This window comes from Fusarium mangiferae (assembly GCF_900044065.1).
Source record: "Fusarium mangiferae strain MRC7560 genome assembly, contig: FMAN_scaffold007, whole genome shotgun sequence".
Taxonomy (NCBI): domain Eukaryota; kingdom Fungi; phylum Ascomycota; class Sordariomycetes; order Hypocreales; family Nectriaceae; genus Fusarium; species Fusarium mangiferae.
Window position 1 is genome coordinate 2,489,758 of NW_024573927.1, and position 20,151 is coordinate 2,509,908.

A 20,151-nucleotide genomic window follows, 5' to 3' on the forward strand; every position below is an offset into this window, starting at 1 on the left:
CGTTTGACGCTTGGGCTTGTAGGTCGCGATATTACATATCCTGGATTACTTTTACTCCCCAATATTAAGTAATCACTTTTGGGTGAATGGTACAAAATCTGTATTTGTCCTCTTCATTGGTTGAGTCTAGCTACTGTGTTTCTCACAAAGCCATACCGCTATACTTACTGACGGATACACACCCAGTCCAATGTCTGCGTTTGAAGCCATTACTTAGGCACTCTAATAGAAGGCCTGCAAGCCTGTAATACCCTTTCCAACAATCATAGCTACTTCCATATTAGAATGGTGACTGAATCTCGGCATTGAGTCTTACAATGGATATCGGACTGTCCTTCGTATGTTTGCACCACGAAGAGATTTGCGACATGACGTCCTTCTAGAGTCAGCACCAGTAAATGCGGATAAGGGAAGTTATAAATCGCTGACCTATATGATATTCGTCTGAGGCAGCATTTCTAGCGACTATCGTCAGTGTTAGTCAAGATGACAAGGGACAAGAGCCTCACCCTCCAAAGATCTCTTGCAGACTAGTCATGGTCAGTAAAGTATCGTGAAAGTGACGTGGCTTAACTTACGTGCGGGCACCAGCCAGCGCCCGATCGCAATTCTGTCTCTTGATGATCGAAATCATCTCAGGTGCCAACGTGCCCTCATCCTTGAGTCTTCCCACTTGAATAGCTGCTAGAGTGCCGTAAGCTGCATCAGTGAGCGCGTCGCTGAGTTTCTTCTGTACAAGCTGATACTTCGCAAGTGGGTTACCAAACTGCTTTCTATCCAGTGCATATGTCCTTGCGCGGTCAATGCAGTCCTCCAGAGCTCCCATTGTACCAAAGGCGATGCCATATCTGGCTGAGTTGAGACAGCTGAAAGGTCCCTTGAGACCTTCCACCTGAAGCATGTTTTCTTCGGGCACTGGGCAGGAATCGAGCTGGATCATGCCGGTAATGGATGCTCTCAGGCCATTCTTCTCCTTGATCGCAGGCGTTTCAAGAGTTCCAGGAGGGCAGAGTTCTCGTTCTATGAGGAACCCACGAATCTTGCCCGTGGTCTCTAGTTTGGCCCAGACCAGAAGCAAATCAGCTATGGGAGAGTTGGTGATCCAAGTCTTTGCTCCGGAAATTGACAAGTATCCTTTCTTTGTTGGATGTGGACGTGCGATAGTCTCCATTGACCCAGGATCAGAGCCGTGATTTGGCTCTGTCAAACCAAAACATCCAATCATGGTTCCCTGACCTAATGAGGGAAGAAAGCGGTCCTTCTGCTCTTCTGTGCCATGTTCGGCAATGGGACCCATAACAAGAGAGCTTTGGACAGACATGCCGGACCTGTAACCGGAATCGACGCGTTCGACTTCTTTTGTGATGAGACCTGAGGCCACACTGCTAACACCCGCACATCCATGGGTCGATATTGTGGCTCCAAGAAGGCCCAACTCTCCCATTTCCCTGAGAATGTTCCGGTCATAATGCTCACTTCGGTAAGCCTCTTTTCTTGAAGGTCAGTGTAGGGCTCAAACTGCGAGGCCGAGTTACTTGCCGAGGACTCGAGGTAGCAGGCGCTCTTGGCAGTATGCTCGAGCAGTCTCCTGAATGCCAAGTTCTTCCGAGGTGAGCAAACTCTTTGAAGAGACAGGATCCTCCCAATCAAAGCTTGCCAACGAAAGGGTTCTGCGGCTTGCTGCGGCAACTCCAAGAATGTTCCGAGGTTGAACACGTCGGCGCAAAAGAAAGGACATGTTGGCTGTTGGTGTTGGCTCGGAGTTTCTTCAAAAGAGAGAACGTGAGCCTAAGTTAGGACCTGAGCTGGCGATGTAGAGCAAGATTTAGTCTGTTGACAACAATTGTTATGCAGAATTATTTTTTATTGCACCATTTAATGCCCCTTCAGTCTTCATAATGAAGAATTATAGACTACGCTGCTTGGAGTCTACGGGGCCGAACTCAGAAGCAATTCCGATCTGCATGATGTAGTCTGTCGGCAAAGATTCCCAATTATGCCGGGTCAGCTTTTGCTGTACTTAACATATGAAAGCCTGAGCCCCGTGTTCTACAAAAAGATGCGGGGGAATCTAGACCCGCGAGATCACTGGGCGAGATCACGATTCCATGATCTCCGGACTGGACTCCGCACTAGCTCGATAAGTACTAGCCATGTTGGCGTTCTCGCACGAACTCGGTATTTCGGACGGAATATCCGTGGCTTGCAACGAGAGATGGGAATGGCCCAACGAATGATGCCGTAATACTTCATTTTGTTCTGCCACTCTGGGTTTGTTAGCGTCTCTCATCGGTGAGGCTCTAGTGGGGAGAAGATGTATCTGGGACGCGCGAGCCCCAACATGCCAACATGACTGAGATTGACTGACGTAGAAAGGAACTAGGGCTTGTTTGCACTAGCGTTAGGAATTGGATGGCAATGCTGAGATGTGGAGATATCATGACGAGTAAACAATATGAATTACTTTGTCCTTTTTTCTTGGGAATCACTTTAGTAGCCCGCCAATCCTTGATGCATCTAGCAATCTTGGGACGCGATTTTAACTGACATGAAGCCTTAGACCTCAGAGGAAGGTGTCACTGAGCAGTCGATAGGAAGACCATGAGTATGAGACAGGTAAATACAAGAAGAATCAAATACCAGATTAATGGTACTTCTTATATGGCACCGCCAATTTCACATCTCGAGACAACCTTGGGTATAAATCATGATTCATTCTATTTTGCTACTTCGGACTGACTGCCTAGTATCTAGTGGCGTGAAAGAACCTGCTGCAAAGCTGATCGCAAGGTCGCGGTAGGGTTCTGGGGCCGATCAAACGATCGCCAGCCAATATGACGATCAGGTCGAACCAAAAGAGCCCCACGGTCACTAATCTCACGTCGATTCGTCCATTCAGCCAAGACATCGGCATAAGTACAACCCTGGCCAACAGAGTACACAGGTAACTTGACGCCAAGCTCTTGGCTAACAGCAGCAGCAGCCTCCTCCCAAGGCTTTCCGCCAATACCAACTACAAGACCAAAACTGCCATGCTCAAAGATATCCAGGACCGAGATGCGTTTTTTGTTGAGCTCTATCCAAGCATGCGGGATGTAGGCGCCTGGGTGAGTCGTGGGGTGATAGAACAGAACAGGGTCACGCTCATGTTCAGGGAACGGTGTTCCGTCATCAACCACAGCAACCGAGTTGGAATAACGATGGCCCAGATGTACTCCAAGAGGGTTGGAACGACGATTACCACGGTCTATCGTCTTCCTCAGAAACTCGCGGCGCTCAGATGCGTCATCAGCGTCGGAGAAGAGCTCCTCGAGCTTCGCAAAACCATCTTCTCGGGACTGACCTCGCTCAAACCCGAGGGCGCCGGGAAGAAGTGCCATGTCGTGAAGCGTCTTGATTGCGTGGTCCACAATCTGTCTGCCGACAGGCTGTCTCTCCTGGTTATAACTCTCGAGAATACCTTCACCAGCCTGTCCCTTGATGACAGCGGCTAGCTTCCACGAGAGGTTGTAAGCGTCTTGTACACAGGTGTTGCTTCCGAGTCCACTTGCGGGAGGGTGACGATGTGCCGCATCTCCAGAAAGGAAAATCCGGCCGTGACGATACTCAGTCGCGACAACATGGTTGACTTGCCACTTGCCCTTGTGCTTCACCCGGATCGGAAGAGCGTCTGGAATGGCCAGCGCGCTACGGGCATGGGCAATGATGGCTTCGTCGCTCATGTCGGGCTCCCCATCTGCGGCGTTGTACTGCCGATTGACAATCCACTCGTCCCAGGGCTTCTTGAGGATACATGTTCCCGAACCAACCCAGTACGCATCGCCGGGCTGTAGCATCAAGTAGATACAGGCTGGGCGATAAGCGACATACTGGGCCAAATCCATCTCAACCCACGAACTTATCATATGCATAAGCCCAGGCTCCCCAACGAAACCGAATCCGATTTTCTGTGCCACCATTGACCTAGCTCCATCCGCGCCAACAGCGTAGCGGGCACGGACGATGTACTCTCCTTGGCTGGTCCTTTCACGCACTCTGGCGACAACACCCTCATCAGACTGCTGAATATCCACTAGCTCGTGATAGAAGCGTATGTCAGCTCCTTTCTCTCGTGCCCTGTGCAGCAAGATAGGCTCCATGTTGTTCTGGGGCGTGTTCCACATCTTGCTTGGGCTAGCCTTTGCGAAGTCTGTCAGCTGATGATCGCCTCCGCCGTAGCAGCTGTAGCGTCCAATTTCCATGCCTGTGAGACTAGTGGCCATGACCATGTTGCCAATATCGGGCATGCAGGTTCCTGCGGCTTGGATGAGCTCTTCGATTCCCATATCGCGGAAGATCTCCATTGTCCGCTGGTTGGTGACGTGGGCGCGTGGAGCTGGCGCGGTGCCGCTGTGCTTTGCGATGGCGAACACTTTTATGTCCAGAGCTGCCAGCATGGCTGCAAAGGATAGCCCAGATACGCCAGCGCCTACAACCAGGACATCTGTTTCAACCTCGGGCAATTGTGATGACTGGGAGTCAAGACGGCTGGTAATAGTTTAGTTTTTTGAAACAGCGAATGCAATACCATTCAAACTTACGCTGACTCAGAGTTCATGGTTGTAACCATGGTAGCGGTTGCGAGATTCTGCTTGTTGAGAAGTAGGTTGGGTCAATATGTGTGAGCTCAAGCCAAGTCGTCAGGTGGATGTAAACTAAAACTTGGTATTGGCTGAATCGGGATAGCTCTTGATCCAATCCTTGAACTTTTATTTTGTGTGTAAAAGCTGACAATAATTAACTCCTAATATACGATATTACACGTCGACTCTACTAATGGTCAGCCGGAACAGGGGCCTCAATTTCCGCCTATAGGCCGGGACAGAGTTCTGCAAGTCTGTCACTCAGGCACTATACTTTTCTCGTGACTCAGCGGGGTAGGTCTCCATGGAACCTCGGCCTGCATCTGCCGGGTAGAACAGACATTCCTATGTTCATGACATAAACGGAAAGCAAGTGATTCCTAGCCACACAGTACTATTACATTGTATTTCTCTTCAACATGCTAGGTTTATCTAAATACACCTTCAATAACTCAAGTTGGTTTATTCATTAACGCACTTCTATAAGGCTTGGTCTACCATTAGTTCGCCATCCTTAGCTTTTAGGAGGCGCAGATACTATAGTGCCCACGCCCTATGCGAGTGACTTTAGTCCTTTGCAGTCAATGATTAGCATCCCGTAACAAGTCAAACTTTCTGATCTTTTAAACCTCGGGTTACTGTTTCTGACAATTCTGGAACCCATCTATCGCTGAAAAAAGGCCATGCCACTACGAAACCTTGTGGATATCGACTCGTGATCACGGCTTTTCGGGATTTCGGAATTTCTGCCAGCCACACAACAACCACCTTTGACTGTCCATATTCAGACAAGGGCCGTCTGATATTAGGGACTCGAGAAGTGATTTTCTAAGGAATCCGCCGTTGCGAAGAGGGCGTCATTCGTTCCTGGACAAACCTTCGGCAGAATTGTGTATAATGCCGTTCCTAAGTTTGACAGTGCACTTCATCTTGTGTCGCGTTACGATGTTAGCAACCAAAATAAAGAGTAATTTACATTTCTATTGGCGAGAATAACTGGACTTCTGACCCTTTGGTAATTTTGTTCGGTAGTTATGTTCATGTTGTTGTGAACCAATCTCCCTTCCTCGTTCCTCGGGTAACATCGTCAAGACACATATCAAACCTCTCTACTCAAAAAGAAGAAGACTATCTTCTCAAGTCTAATGGAATGAGTATTACGATGAGGCCTTCGTCGTTGGATGCCTCGACGCCTTCTTCCAACAAGTATCCCTTCTGGTTTGGAGGCAGCGCCAGCGCAATGGCTACCTTGCTTACCCATCCGCTGGACCTAGGTCAGACTTTGCACTCGCTCATCGTCATTTCACTCACATACTTGCAGTAAAAGTCCGTATACAGTCCGCAATCACGCCAGCTCGGCTCTCTATGGCAGGGATGACCGCTCGTGTCATCACCAGTGAGGGCTATGTTGGTCTTTATGCTGGCTTGAGTGCAGCCATTCTCAGACAATTCACCTACTCAACCATCCGCTTCGGAGTCTATGAGGATCTCAAATTACGTCTAAGTCATGATACTAGGACATCTCACTCCCCCATGGTGCTGATCTCTTTATCAGCTCTGTCAGGTTTTGTTGGCGGTATGGCTGGTAACCCAGCAGACATTGTCAACGTGCGGATGCAGTCTGACATGACAAGACCGCTAGCAGAGCAAAGGAACTACAAGCATGTGTTTGATGGTATAACACATATCACCAGGACTGAGGGTTTAAGTTCTCTCTATCGTGGAGTAGGCGCCAACGCCCTTCGTGCATCTCTCATGAACTCCTCGCAGCTGGCTTCTTACGACATGGCCAAGGCATCATGCATAAGGACATTTGGGATGGATGATGACATCATAACTCATCTAGCAGCTTCTTCCCTTGCTGGTATTGTAGCGACAACTGTTTGCTCGCCTGTAGACGTGGTCAAGACTCGCATTATGGGGTCAACAAATGGGGAACATGTATGGCAGATCATAAAACGATCAATCTTGTCTGAAAGTCCATTGTGGGTGTTTAAAGGATGGGTTCCTAGCTTTCTGCGTCTTGGGCCTCAGACTATCCTGACGCTTCTGATTCTTGAGCAACACAAGAAGCTGTATGCCAAGATGGGCGTTTGAGCGAAGTTGCGCTGGACCTTGCCAATTACTGGTGTCCGAAGTAGAAGCTAGATTGTGTCTTCTTGTATTTGTTGTTTTTACTATAGTATAGGCATCATGGAATACTGCAATACGTCCAAAATTACGTCGTACGCTCCGTCAAGCTCTGGTTCTTTCTCTACGATTGAAGTGAAAGCTGAATCACTTGATGTGCTTGAGCCAAGTGGGAATAGTGGATAACGCACTTCTTGCTTAATTCGTTCTATCACACGTATTGTTCTAGGCTCTATTGCGCTAAGCTTCCGCCGACATTCCGTCCATACTCCGCACACTATTAGTTGTTGTCGGCGGTCGTAGGAGCTCGGGTTAGGCGAGAATTCCGGCCTCTGACAGGTAAGCTGAGCGCCAAGCTCCGGGCATTATTCCTTTACTTCCGTAGAGCTCATGATATGCTCCATTGAATCTCTACAAATAAAAGCTAGATTTACAGTTACCAATGTACACCTTAATTGTCTATCTAAACTTTCTGGCATCTTACCTATCAGGCTATCATACGCATACACATTCACAATCATGGCTCCTGCTAAAGGGAAAGTCGCTTTCGTTACTGGCGCCAACGGTATCACTGGCAATGCCATTATTGAGCACCTTATCCGCAAGCCAGAGTCCGAATGGTGAAACCCTCAACCCATTTTGTCAAAAGGGCATAACTGACGAGGATTACGCAGGTCCAAGATCATTATCACATCCCGAAGAGTTCCCAAGCAAAGCCTATGGCAAGACCACCGAATCAGGTTCATTGCTCTCGACTTTTTGAACCCCGTAGAAGAATTGATCCAACGTATGGCACCTCTGTGCCACGACGTTACTCACGCATTCTTCACGTCCTACGTTCACACAGCCGACTTTGCCAAGCTGCGCGATAGTAACATTCCCTTGTTTCACAACTTTCTCGTCGCTATAGATATTGTTGCAGCAAGCACACTGCAACGAGTCTGTCTCCAAACCGGCGGAAAGGTCAGTAAATGTCACTCAACCATCTCTCGTCGCGGACTAACGAGAGTGTTCAGTATTATGGTCCGCACCTTGGACCAACTGAAGTCCCTCTTCATGAAGAAATGGGCCGGTACGAGGACAAAGGCGAGAACTTTTACTATCCGCAGGAAGATTTTCTCTCTACTCTGGCAGCTAAGCGCTCCTGGAACTGGAACGTCATCCGCCCGAATGCCATTATCGGCTATACACCTGCAGGTATGGCTGTAATGCCAAAGATAACAGCGTAATAGCTGGCTAACTCCAATTATAGGAAACGGCATGTCGATGGCGCTCACATTGGCGATCTACATGTTGATCTGCCGCGAGATGGGAGTACCTCCCATGTTCCCGGGCAACAAGTTCTTCTTCAACCAATGCGTCGATGATTCCTCCTACGCTCCCAGCATCGCTGATCTGAGTGTTTGGGCTGTCACCGACGAGCACACCGAGAACGAGGCATTTAACCACCAGAATGGCGACGTCTTTGTCTGGAAACAGCTTTGGGGCAAGCTTGGACAATATTTTGGCATCGAGGTTAGTCAATTCACGGGCACCCTTGGTTTCCTGTGACTAACTATCTTCAGGTTCCCGAGTTCACCGAGTGGGCAGCCGAGGGAGACCAACAGCGTATGGCGAACAATTTCCTCATGACTGAGTGGCATAAGGACAAGAAGCAAGTATGGGAGAGAGTAGTAGCCAAGTACGGCGGCCAACTCGAAGCTTTCGAGTGGGGTACCTGGGACTTCTTCGATTGGGCCGTTGGAAAGGCCTGGTTGACCATTGGCAGCGTAGGCAAAGCGCGCAAGTTTGGCTGGAAGCGCTACGACGATACTTACGACACGTACGTCGAGACTTTCCGCGCCTTTGAGAATGCGGGTGTTTTGCCGTATGCGGATGTCTTGCGAGCTGAGAATAAAGGTCAGGCTGCGCAGGCCAGTCTTGCTCCTCATCCTTATGATGCTGTCACTCTGCTGAAGGCAAAGGTCAAGAAGGAGCAGAATGGCGTAGCGACTAATGGTGTCAACCACGATGGGTTGAAGAATGGGCTTGAAAATGGTTTCCAGAACGGACATGTTGAGAATGAGGATCTGGCAGTGAAAGTTTGAGGCAGCGATTGGAGAGTTTGTGTTCCAGGTACAACTACAATTTGTGTTCTTTTAGTATGATGATGTTTACAGTGTTGACTCGCGTTGACTTCTTCTTCTCTTACCGTCAACAATCGCGTTTTCTCATACAATTACAGTTTATCTTATCTATTTGTAGCGACGCATCTCAAGCTATGAATTACTCTATTCAGACTCATCTTTTGCATCGCCATGTCCTAGCGATCTTCTGCCCCTCGTCTCGATGAAAATGGCATGTTGACTTCAAATTCACCACCTGACTTCGACTCATGCTCCTCCTTCGCTGCCCTTAGTTGACAACCATCATGAAATATTTCTGTTGGCATCCAGCGATCCTAACCATTGATCGATCTCCGTATGATGATCGTGTAAACACTGTACATGGCAACGGATTTTCCATTGTGCACCTATTCGCAAGCCGGAATTGCTATTCCGCCTAGAAATTGGTGTACAACTGTGCTAAATAGATCCCAGTACTCTTGGCTCACATGCCACGTTAGTGCGGCAGTCCACAGTGGTCTGGCCTCGTGTCGGCTCCGCCTCAAGATAAGCGATCCCCGCGTCTTGGTTATCTTTTTACAGACCCTTGATCATCAGTCTGGTGGAATACAGTCTCAGATTAGCAACCCAACAACAGTCACCCAAATCAGACACCAATGACGTCCTACATGTGAAGTACTTACAGGTATAATGTAGAAGGAACTGCATTCAAGTGCGTTCCATCAAGCCAGAGACCTCACCAGGTACTAGGTACTAGAGATGTGGTGGCGCACACCGGAGACAAGATTTGAGCTTGGCGCTCTGGACTGGCCGGGTCGCCGGAAGTCAAGGGGCCCTCCAGAAGTTCTGAACAGGCTAGCCAAGCTAGCCTTTGGCTTCCCCGTCACACAACGGGAAGCCACTCTACCCCACGGGGCCCCGGATTTCGCAATTTCGGAACTTCCAGCCTGCGTTTGTTCTAGACTGCCATGACTTGAACAACCCAAATCGTATTTGTATAGACAGTCGGCGGCATCAATGTCCCGCAGCATTCGACTTTCAAAGCTCGAGATCTTGCATCAGCAACTAAACACGACTTCAAAGCCATCATGGAGAAGCCTGAGGTCGAGCACATTTCCAACGACGAGAAGTCAGACGGCTCTCGCGTTGTAGACAAGTTCCCGCCAGAGGCTCGAGCTGAAGCTGGAGTTCTCCTCCAGGTTGAATGTACTGAAGGGACCTCTCTGCGTCTTGCTGAAGATGGACATGTAAGTCTTGCAATTCACAGGCTGCCATGACTGCTGACAGTCGCATTCAATCTAGACCGTGCTTTTGCCCCAGCCGACGGATGATCCCAACGACCCCTTGAACTGGTCATCGCGAAAGAAGCACCTCATTCTTCTGGTTGTGGCCTGGGCTGCTCTCACTTCAGATTTTACATCCGCTGCTGGTAGCGCCCCGGTCATTCTTCAGGCTGCCGAATGGCACAAGTCTCCAAACTCGGTTAATCATAATAACAGCATCAACGTCCTCATGATGTAAGCAGCTCTTACCTTGCTTCTTGTCATGACTTTTGCTCATTTGTTCCCAGGGCCATTGGTGGTTTGATCTGGGTTCCCATGACTTCCATCATTGGACGAGCACCGACCTTGTTTTGGTCCACCTTCCTCGGTCTGATCTTCTCGATCCTTTCATCCGTTTCCACCAACTTCGAGATGTTCATGGGCGTCCGAGCCATTCAAGGCCTCTTCCTTACATCTGGCCAGACGATCGCGATCGCCTTCATTAAAGATATCTTCTTCTTCCATGAACGAGCTCGAAAGATCGGCCTTTGGGCTCTCATGTACATCACATCTCCGTACTGGGGTCCACTACTTGCCAACTTTGTCATTGGTGAGACCCATCAATGGCAGGATGCCTTTTGGCTGGGGGTCGGGGTCAATGGTATCAGCTTGCTTCTCATCTTGGCTTTTTTGGATGAGACTTGGTACAATCGTGATTTGCCGTCATCTGCTCAGCCATCCCGAGGCCAAGGTTTCTTCTCTCGGCTGCTTCGGCTTACTGGTCTATGGCAGATCAAGCATCATTCTGGATACTTCGAGTCTGTTTACGATGCTTACAAGAGAGTCCTCCTAATCTTGTCGAAGCCTGTTATTCTCCTTGTACTCGCTGCTTAGTAAGTCTGTTATGCGTCTCTTCTGTAACAACCCAGGGACTAACAAAATGTCCCTAGTTTCATGTGCTTTGCATGGGCGATCGGTGTTAATATCTCGACCGCCATTCTCTTCGGTCTTCCTCAGGCTATGGGAGGTTATGGCTACAGCTTTACTCAGCTGGGATACCTACACTTTGCCCCCATCGTGGGCGTCTTCCTAGGCGAGATATTTGGTCATTTCTTCAACGATCACCTTACTCGACGCTATGTTCGAAAGCACAACGGTGTCTTTGAGCCCGAGGCTCGTCTTATGACCATCTACATCTCGGCTGTCCCCATGATTGCCGGCCTCGTCTTGATGGGACAAGCCCTGCATAAGCATCTCTCTGTCGCAGCAATCGTCGTAGGTTGGGGTATGCATGCTTTCGGAATCATGCTCACATCTGTCGCCGTTGCTTCATACCTCTTGGATGCGTACCCATCTGCTCCTGCAGAAGTCTGTGGCCTGACCAACGTGTTCCGAGCTTTGAGTGGCTTTAGCGTTGGTTACTACCAGCAGCCGTGGGGAGCCAAGGTTGGCTACGATGTAAGCTTTGGGACTCAAGCTTGCATTGTGGCGGCAAGCATGATTCTGATCGCGATTGTTCATCGCTTTGGCCATCAGCTCCGTTTGAAATTTGGCCAGGTTAGGTGATTGGGAGGGCGTAGACAGTCGATAGCCTTGGGGCGGTGATTTCGGCGTCATTGTGTCAGGTCTAGCTAGAGAAGTTTGATAAGATCAAGGTTCACAATACTCCGCGCTATCCGGCTAAGATTTATCTGCCGAAGTATTATCCCTTACTAAACTAAAGGAGGGGAGAGATCTTCTTCTATAAGTAGGGATTATGCCGGTAAACCTTAATTACCTTTAACTACTAATGGAAAGAGAGGCATTTTATTTGATTGATGCTAAAATAATACGTTTTTGTAATTAAACTCTATGTAATTAAAACTGTATTTGTATATCTCTGAAAATGCAATTAATATATTTTATATATCGAGACTTGCCCCCTCTTCGGCGAAGCTTTTCTTTACACCATTCTCTTTTGTATACATTGTTTTTTTCTCAGTCACTCTCTCAATCATCTTCATCATGAAGTCACTCTTTTTAACCCTCATGGTGATAACTACCGCAATGGCTACCCCCGTTTCCAAAATCACTACACTCATCAAACCGGGGTTTGCTCCAACATTCATTGAAACATTCGTCGGCTTTCCCGGATCACTTCCCTCATCCTCCAACTGGATCTTTGATCTCGGAACTTCGTACCCAGGCGGAGCAGAGCGATGGGGAAACAACGAGTTCGAAACCTATACCAACGACCCTTCCAACATACACATAACGAAAGACCAAAATTTGGCTATTACACCGCGACTCAAGAAGGGTAAATGGACATCGGCGAGGATTGAGACTCAGCGAAGTGATTTCGTTGCTAAAGAAGGAGGGAAGTTGCTTGTTGAAGCACGCCTCAAACTCGGTGGAGCGCCAGCCTCAAACATGCAAGGCATCTGGCCCGCCTTCTGGGCTTTGGGCAGCGAGTTCAGAGGTAACTACACAAACTGGCCAATGGCTTCCGAGTGGGATATTCTCGAGGCGATAAATGGCGAATCAAAGATGTATTCAACCATACACTGCGGGTTCGCTCCTGGTGGTCCATGCAACGAGTATAGCGGAATTGGAAGCGGAGGCAGGGACTTTTCCAGGGGCGAGTTCCATACGCTAGGCTTCATGGTCGACAGGAGCATGTGCGGCGAGGGAAAGAATGCATCTTGGCGGGACGAGTCGCTGAACTGGTTCCTGGATGGAAAGAAGATCTTCAATGTCACAGGTGCGACTGTTGGGGACGAGCCAAGCTGGGTGAAGCTGGCGCATAAGGAGCATTTCCTGCTACTCAACGTGGCCGTCGGTGGAAACTGGCCTGGCCCACCAAACAATGCTACCATTGATGGGCCCTCAGTAAACATGGAAGTGGATTATGTAGGTGTTTGGAACTCATTGTAAGATAATTATATTATCGATCTTGTTTTATATTTTAATTCTTTTTTATATTTTTATATGTTTAGTATACAGCAGCTATTTTAGATATCTTATTTAAATATTTATTTTATTAATATTCTTAAAATTTATATTATAATAATTATAAGACTTTTAATACCTTTAATAGTTCCTGCAGTAAAATAAAATTATAAAGTAATACAAGACCTAAAGACTAAAGGTTAGGTTATTTTAATAAAATTTCTATAAAGTACAGGGTATGCATACGGCAAACAGACATCGGGCATCGCTGCTGCCTTCGCTTCCGTGGCTGCGGGGTGCATTGGCGGGATTTCGGAACAACGCGTTGTGGACACGCCCAAGCCGTAACGCGCTACCGACCGCGCGTCTCAGTTGGTACGTGGGGACAATCACCTATTCGCTCAAGTGTCAAGAACTCGGCCGTAGTGATTGCCTCGGAACGGAAGAAAAAACGCGACATGTCCGTGAGAGCTTGGCGACTTCTCAATTCTGGACAGTAGCACCCTTTCCATCTGTGTTCCGGCCGCTGCCGAAGGCTCAGAATTATGAACTGATCAGAAATTGGCAGGCCTTGGTCTTGTAGTGAACGAGAGCTCCTGACGAGCTCATAATGAGCATGTTTAATATGCGATGTCCACACTAAGAGTGATGGTTAGTTCGTTTTACTCACTCCCTCAGTCCCCATCTGTATCATCCACGTGCGCATACCATAGTGAGGCTTCTTTGTTGCCATAATCGTCACAGACCTCTTCCCCATTGATTCGTGTCGACACCGAAAACATGACACAAATTCGCTCTTCTGCAGGGTTCCGCAATTATATCCCGCCTGCGGATATCCCAAGAAGCATACAATTGGCAGAGTCCGACACTTACCAGTGGGCTAACCATCGATGCTCTGAGCCATTCATGATCGGATGGATGAAGGCTTGGAAGGAACGGTATGACCAACCTTATAAGGGTATTACAACAGATGGAAAGGTAATCCCCAACCTGTTTCGTCTGGCAGACAAAATCGAGAATTTCGGAGCGCCAAAAAATGCTGTCAAGGCTGCCCATAATGCCATCAAGGTTGCATCAGAAGAAGAGAGAGAGAAACTTCTCAGACCGGTCGATGCACCAGAATGGCGCTTTTGGATGAACCCCGAGATTTATGTCTTCAAGCATGGTGTTCGACTGGAAGAAGCCTCAAAGGATCTTATCGCAGCTTTACATGGTCTCATGCAATCAAGCCTCTCAGCAAAGGGCTATGAAAAGGCTCATGGCTGTATGAAGGTCAATCAATTTCTCGGCGAGGTAGTCAATGGCACCAAGGTTCTAAACGAGAACTCGTACAACTTTGTCATCTTCGGGACACCTTCTCCAGAAGAGCCATGGGGCTGGCAGATATTCGGCCACCACCTCTGCATGAATTGCTTCATGGTCGGGACGCAGATGGTGGTATCACCTGTCTTTATGGGCGCTGAGCCGAATATTATTGACGCAGGTCCTCATGAGGGTCTTGAGCTTTTCGTTGATCAAGAACAGACTGCCCTTGGCCTTATGCAGTTGCTTGATCCCGAGGTTCAGAAAGACGTTCAGATCTACAAGAAGCTGAGTGGCGACGAGTACCCACCAGAACGATGGCACCGAGCAGATCAGCGACACCTCGGAGGTGCTTTCCAGGACAATCGCATAGTCCCATATGAGGGTGTCAGGGTCACAACATTCTCCGAGCCTCAACAAGACGCGGTCCGCAAATTGGTCGAGCTAAGTCTGAACTACCTCCCAGAGAACGCACTAGCCTCCCACCTGGAGCAAATTGCTAGCCACTGGGATGACACGTGGTTCTGCTGGATTGGCGGATTTGGAGACAGGGATGCCTTTTACTACAAAGTGCATTCTCCCGTCATTATGGTTGAGTTTGATCATCATTCAGGCGTCTTTCTCAACAATAAGGAGCCTCTTCCCTTTCACATTCACACTCTGGTTAGAACCCCAAATGGCAATGATTATGGGAAGCAACTTTTGAGACAATACCAGGGACGGAAGGATAGAATATAGTTTCTGTGCTCCAATTAGTGAGCCGGAAGGAAATTGCGGAGTTGGGGGGTCTTAAACATCGGACTCCGCTTATAGTCAATGCTTCGATTTCCACTCGTGTTCTATACAGTATAGCAATGCTTTTCAAATACAGTTTTCTATCCTCCCCGCTGTCCACAATTAGCCTAAATGTCCAAGCAACGCGGGATCCAGCCTCCATACTCCTCTGCCCTTCCACGAGAACCTATTATATAGATGTAAGCACCGAACAGACGCCTGTCAGGCGTGTACCATTGAATTTTGACCTGAAACTCCAGATTCCAGCTCATCTGCTCCTGGCTGATGGTTATCAAACACTAAACTAACAACGACCGGGAAAGACTGGAGTTGGAAGCTACCTTGGTGAATAGATTTGGGCAGAAATTCCTTCCATGCGTGGTTCAAAACCTTGCTTTCCCCATTATTTTAAGATCTCAAAAACAAACACTACCGAATGATCAATATAGTTCATCTTCTATAGTGCGAGCATCTATATTTTTATTTTCACTATAAACTCCTACACTGAGACTCTTATAAAGTCACGCAGTTCCTGTTACATGAGCTTTTTCAAATAATGCTCCTAATTCCACTCGTTAGCAAAAGGGGACTTGTACAGGCATAAAGTGATGAGCTTACTGGCTTATGGCTAGTTTCGTAGTCAATGTGCACAAAGGCACGTTCGATGACGGGCAGCTTCTCTAGCTTAATCTGAAGATCCTCCGCCACGTCATGTGCTACTTCAACTCTCTCATTGCGATCAATAACTATGTCGACCTCTGCAACAAGCCGTGGGCCCGAATAGTAGGCCCTGACTGTATCGACCTGTTGAATAAGCGGCGAGTGCGTCATAGCTGAATAGTTAGCATTCATGCTATCAATCGTTGGAGAGGCTCACTAACAAATATATGTGATGAGTTGTAAGAGATCCTTTTCCGCAGTGACACCGATCATTAGTTGGAATTCATCGTAGGCAGTATGGAGCCAGAGGCCAGCGATGAGAACGGATAAGATGATGGCACCCATCGGATCAATCCACCACTTCAGTTTAGAGCCACCGACAGATGTGAGAATACCGAAGCCGTTGATAAAGAGATCATTTCGGTGATCGCGCCAGAGGATGTCAACTTGACTATAGATGTCTTTCACAGTCCAACACAGGAAGAAAAGTCCCAGCTTGGTAGCAAAGGCGACAGTCACGGCAATGACCGAGGGCAAATGAAACTTGTTAGTCTCTTCCTCTGATCCGGCAGCGAGGTCACGAGCAGACATGACAATGAGGACCAGCGAGACGGAAAACATGATGAAAGAAAACACGATATTGCCAGCGGTCGAGATGCGGGCTCGGCCTGAGGGGTATTTAGTCGGATCGACTTTGTTGACGGCCCGGTGTGCCATGTACAGCATGATGCCGGACATGGGGTCGAACACAGAGTCGGCCATGGTAGTGAAAAGCGATAGGGAGCTGGATGAGATAGCGCCATACAGCTGGAGACCCGAGAGTATGATGTTGGCCACCAAAGAACCTTTGACGCAGATGCCATACATGAGTGTGTTGGCACCGTGAGCGTCTGTAACTTCCTGCTCGTGCTCCTCTACCGACTTTAGCATTGCCCGGATGCTCTGATTCTGCGTTTCATAGAACTCCTTGAGCGGGTGATTCTTCTTAAGGCCTAGATGACGTTTGCGTGAGGTATTGGCTCTGGGCATGTCGGATTCGAGCTTGATGTGTGCGGAAAGACCTAAAGGATCGTCGATATTATGTTGAGCCTCGACATCCTTGCCTTGGACATGAGCGCGAGTATGAACTGAACTCATAGCGATCTTGTCTGTCTGGTCGGACATGTTATGTATTAAGTTTTACAAAGAATAATAAGAAGGCAGAAACAAAAAAAAAAAAAAACAGACGAGATAAGGGTGTAACAGATGGCAGACAGAACGAATCAAATGACAGGCGATTGCAGGTTTTGTTCCATCCCAACGGAGTCATCTCGCCGGAGATTCATTGCTGCCCACATAATACTGGCCTCTGGGCACGGTGACCACACCGACGTTAGCATGTACCACTCCATACGCTAGTCACGTTAGGCTGACCTGGTTGACCAGCGCGTCAAGTGCGTAATCGTGTCTGCTCCACAATTAGCCGGTGTTACTAAGATTCCAGATAAAGTCTATCTCAATTAAGGATATGTCTGTCTATTAATAGTTAATAGTATAGACAATTATTACCTGGAGTTGTTATGTACTGCTTCTGTCACAAGTGAGTTTTTATTCCTTTTTTGTAGCATGATAAGTCCCAGAAGAGGGGGTCAGAGATGGAAAAAGAGCGATCTGCAAATGGTGGGCTCGGGCTTTAGGCAATAATTTGCCCGATGAGATTTGGATCTGACGGAAACAGTCAAACCGCTTAGTAATAGGAAAGCTCCGTTTCCGGATCCACCATTGCACTAAATCTAGGCCAGATCAGGAGTAGTTTGTTCTAGTTAAGCTTCTTCCTGGCCCGTTTAAAAAAAGGGTGATGCATCCAAGCTTTGGAGATGACGACAATCTCACATCTCGGTGTCTTGCGATCTTTTAGCTTTTTTATTTTACGAGGCTCTTGATTTTTCTAAAGGGCCGTCTGACTCACTATGTGCCTGATAAGCGGTGTAGGCCAATTTCTACACTGTACTTATGAGCCCCTATTTAAATCGGCTACCCTACTGCCACTCTACTTTTATTTATTTACAGTTAATAGAGGTTATCAAAGTCGTGATTTCAGTACAATCTTTGCTCTGATACTTATGCATTAGAGAATAAATAAAGTATATCGGTATCCAATGCCTTGGCCTCATTGCCTAAAGCCAAAGCCGGTGGTGCGACAAAACAAACCAACTTGTTTCGCAGAGAAATAATGGCTATCTTAACAAAATTCCCCAATCTCCAATAGATGACAGCGTTGATACCACGTTAGGTCTCTCGAATTCAGGCTGTGCATAATAAAAACCCACTGTGTCATCCCAACCAAAGACAACTTAGGCATATTTTCTTCGTGTAATATTCCTTTTGGGGCTGCCTTATTGGCTTCCGTTGTTGGACCAGGTTCCAGCTCGCTAGGATCTACCCCCGCGTTACGGTGCCGGATAGCCGAGATCTACTTGCTGTGCAACGGTTCCAGATCATTATTACACGTAGCTAGCGAGATCATGGACCACCATTGCTTCGGCGCAATAAAAGCCACACGGCCGAAAAAGCCTGCTTTGAGTTTGTCTGACCAGCAATTTGTATATCTAGATCGCTCCCCTCCTGGAATTGCTAAGAAATCGTTTTTCTGTGGCTTATATCAAAGAGCTGTATAGTTTTTGCAAAAGCTTCCAGAAGGTTAGAAGAATACCCCTATCGAAGACTACTCGCAAACGTCAGCGCACCATCCTTCACGACCCGTTTATTCTAACACTCCATTATGGAGGAAGTTAGCGACCCTTTTAACCTCACATCCCGACGACGCCAAGACGTGACAAAAGAACAAATCAAGAATGACTATCCACAAGGCGATGCGCGATTGCTTCGAAAGTACTATACCCGACAGAACAAGCTTATAGACCAATTCCTTGGCGTCGATGATGAAGAGAGGGCCCAGGCTGAAGAAGAGGCTCGAGTAGCGGGCAAGATCAAGTTTGCAGTCAACGCATCCTTTGTAGTCAATTTTTGCCTTTTTGTCATTCAACTGTACGCCGCTATTTCGACGGGATCACTGGCGGTATGACTATAAACCCTTCTCAAAATGGTTGGCATCTAATTCGGTTTACAGCTTTTTGCCACGGCAGCAGATGCTTTTGTAAGTAACGCTTGCTCGTCAAGTAATGTGATCTAACGTTGGCGCAGATGGATCTTGTGTCATCTTTTGTGATGCTCATCACCTCATGGCTAGCAGCGCGACCAAGCATCTACAAATATCCTGTCGTATGTAGTGTTATTCTCCAAGTCAACGACGCCTTGCTGACGGTATCCTAGGGTCGGACGCGGATTGAAACAATTGGCGTCATCCTTTTCTGTGCCCTCATGACAACCGTCGCAGTCCAGCTTCTGATAGAATCGGCCAGAACATTGGGCACTGGCAAGACCGAGTCTGAGGAGCTACACTTAATACCCATTATATTTGTTTGTGTTGCTAGTGAGTTGACCATCTGAGGCCCAACACGCAATTTCTGATGGTGTTCCAGTCTTCAGCAAGGCGTCTCTCATGATGTATTGCATGACGTACCGCAAGTATCCATCGGTTCATGTGTTCTTTGTAAGTCCGACGCAGGCCGTGGCGACTACTTTGCTGATCATCTGGTAGATCGACCACCGCAACGACATTGCTGTCAACAGTTTTGGCCTTATCATGTCGGTTGTAGGCGACAAGTTCATCTGGTACTTGGACCCTATCGGTGCTATCTGCATCGCACTTCTCATCCTCTTCTCCTGGATCTCTAATGCATTTGAGCAAATATGGCTATTGGTCGGGAAGGGGGCGCCTCAAGAGTTTATTGCCAAGCTGATCTACATGAGCATAACACATGACGACCAAATCTCCATGGTCGAGACGGTAAGCGGAAACACCAGATGCACTCATAAATAACTAACAAAGGAAAGTGCCGCGCGTATCATGCCGGGCAAAAGTACTATGTTGAGGTTGATATAGTCATGGATGAACAAACATCCCTCAAGATTAGCCATGATGTTGCTCAGTCACTACAGCGAAAGATTGAAGGTAAATTTGTTTTATTGTCCTTGCAGACCGGACAAATATGCTAATATATTTGCAGGGCTTGGGGATGTTGAGCGGGCATTTGTCCACGTTGATTATGAGTGTGAACACAACATTCACGAAGAACACAAGCCACTTTATGACAGGAAGGCTTAATGCAAGGAAGATTTGGGCATTGATGCAATTTGAATTCATCAAACGACGAAAAGCCTCGTGTATTTATAACTTCATCCAATATACCCTGCTGCTATGCCCTTTCTTATTCTTCAAACAGCTCCTCCACAAGAGATAATCGTGCCTAGAGACAGCGACCAGTA

The 20,151-nt window shown here is 47.8% G+C and overlaps 9 protein-coding genes across 9 annotated transcripts; 6 read left to right on the forward strand and 3 right to left on the reverse strand.

Moving 5' to 3' along the window:
* Positions 1-222: 222 nt before the first annotated feature.
* FMAN_14070 (putative glutaryl-CoA dehydrogenase) lies at positions 223-1,738 on the reverse strand (the record flags this gene model as incomplete). The annotated part of the gene is made up of 6 exons (XM_041833621.1): positions 223-269; positions 317-376; positions 430-458; positions 510-530; positions 579-1,493; positions 1,536-1,738. 6 exons carry the CDS (start codon positions 1,736-1,738, stop codon positions 223-225), a joined length of 1,275 nt encoding a protein of 424 aa, XP_041683965.1.
* A 1,012-nt stretch (positions 1,739-2,750) lies between these two features.
* FMAN_14071 (uncharacterized protein) lies at positions 2,751-4,609 on the reverse strand (the record flags this gene model as incomplete). The annotated part of the gene is made up of 2 exons (XM_041833622.1): positions 2,751-4,527; positions 4,581-4,609. 2 exons carry the CDS (start codon positions 4,607-4,609, stop codon positions 2,751-2,753), a joined length of 1,806 nt encoding a protein of 601 aa, XP_041683966.1.
* Positions 4,610-5,784: 1,175 nt separating this feature from the next.
* Positions 5,785-6,719, forward strand: FMAN_14072 (uncharacterized protein; the record flags this gene model as incomplete). The annotated part of the gene is made up of 2 exons (XM_041833623.1): positions 5,785-5,896; positions 5,944-6,719. 2 exons carry the CDS (start codon positions 5,785-5,787, stop codon positions 6,717-6,719), a joined length of 888 nt encoding a protein of 295 aa, XP_041683967.1.
* A 552-nt stretch (positions 6,720-7,271) lies between these two features.
* FMAN_14073 (uncharacterized protein) lies at positions 7,272-8,839 on the forward strand (the record flags this gene model as incomplete). Its single annotated transcript, XM_041833624.1, has 5 exons — positions 7,272-7,372; positions 7,427-7,715; positions 7,769-7,949; positions 8,005-8,267; positions 8,318-8,839. The coding sequence occupies 5 exons, from the start codon at positions 7,272-7,274 to the stop codon at positions 8,837-8,839; spliced, it is 1,356 nt and encodes a 451-aa protein (XP_041683968.1).
* A 1,106-nt stretch (positions 8,840-9,945) lies between these two features.
* Positions 9,946-11,685, forward strand: FMAN_14074 (uncharacterized protein; the record flags this gene model as incomplete). The annotated part of the gene is made up of 4 exons (XM_041833625.1): positions 9,946-10,104; positions 10,160-10,374; positions 10,428-11,012; positions 11,070-11,685. The coding sequence occupies 4 exons, from the start codon at positions 9,946-9,948 to the stop codon at positions 11,683-11,685; spliced, it is 1,575 nt and encodes a 524-aa protein (XP_041683969.1).
* A 438-nt stretch (positions 11,686-12,123) lies between these two features.
* Positions 12,124-13,032, forward strand: FMAN_14075 (uncharacterized protein; the record flags this gene model as incomplete). The annotated part of the gene is made up of 1 exon (XM_041833626.1): positions 12,124-13,032. The coding sequence occupies one exon, from the start codon at positions 12,124-12,126 to the stop codon at positions 13,030-13,032; it is 909 nt and encodes a 302-aa protein (XP_041683970.1).
* Positions 13,033-13,827: 795 nt separating this feature from the next.
* Positions 13,828-15,087, forward strand: FMAN_14076 (uncharacterized protein; the record flags this gene model as incomplete). The annotated part of the gene is made up of 1 exon (XM_041833627.1): positions 13,828-15,087. One exon carries the CDS (start codon positions 13,828-13,830, stop codon positions 15,085-15,087), a length of 1,260 nt encoding a protein of 419 aa, XP_041683971.1.
* Positions 15,088-15,658: 571 nt separating this feature from the next.
* FMAN_14077 (uncharacterized protein) lies at positions 15,659-16,947 on the reverse strand (the record flags this gene model as incomplete). Its single annotated transcript, XM_041833628.1, has 3 exons — positions 15,659-15,685; positions 15,742-15,956; positions 16,005-16,947. 3 exons carry the CDS (start codon positions 16,945-16,947, stop codon positions 15,659-15,661), a joined length of 1,185 nt encoding a protein of 394 aa, XP_041683972.1.
* A 1,597-nt stretch (positions 16,948-18,544) lies between these two features.
* FMAN_14078 (uncharacterized protein) lies at positions 18,545-19,990 on the forward strand (the record flags this gene model as incomplete). Its single annotated transcript, XM_041833629.1, has 8 exons — positions 18,545-18,841; positions 18,893-18,919; positions 18,967-19,044; positions 19,096-19,255; positions 19,305-19,375; positions 19,424-19,672; positions 19,720-19,837; positions 19,893-19,990. 8 exons carry the CDS (start codon positions 18,545-18,547, stop codon positions 19,988-19,990), a joined length of 1,098 nt encoding a protein of 365 aa, XP_041683973.1.
* Positions 19,991-20,151: the final 161 nt, after the last annotated feature.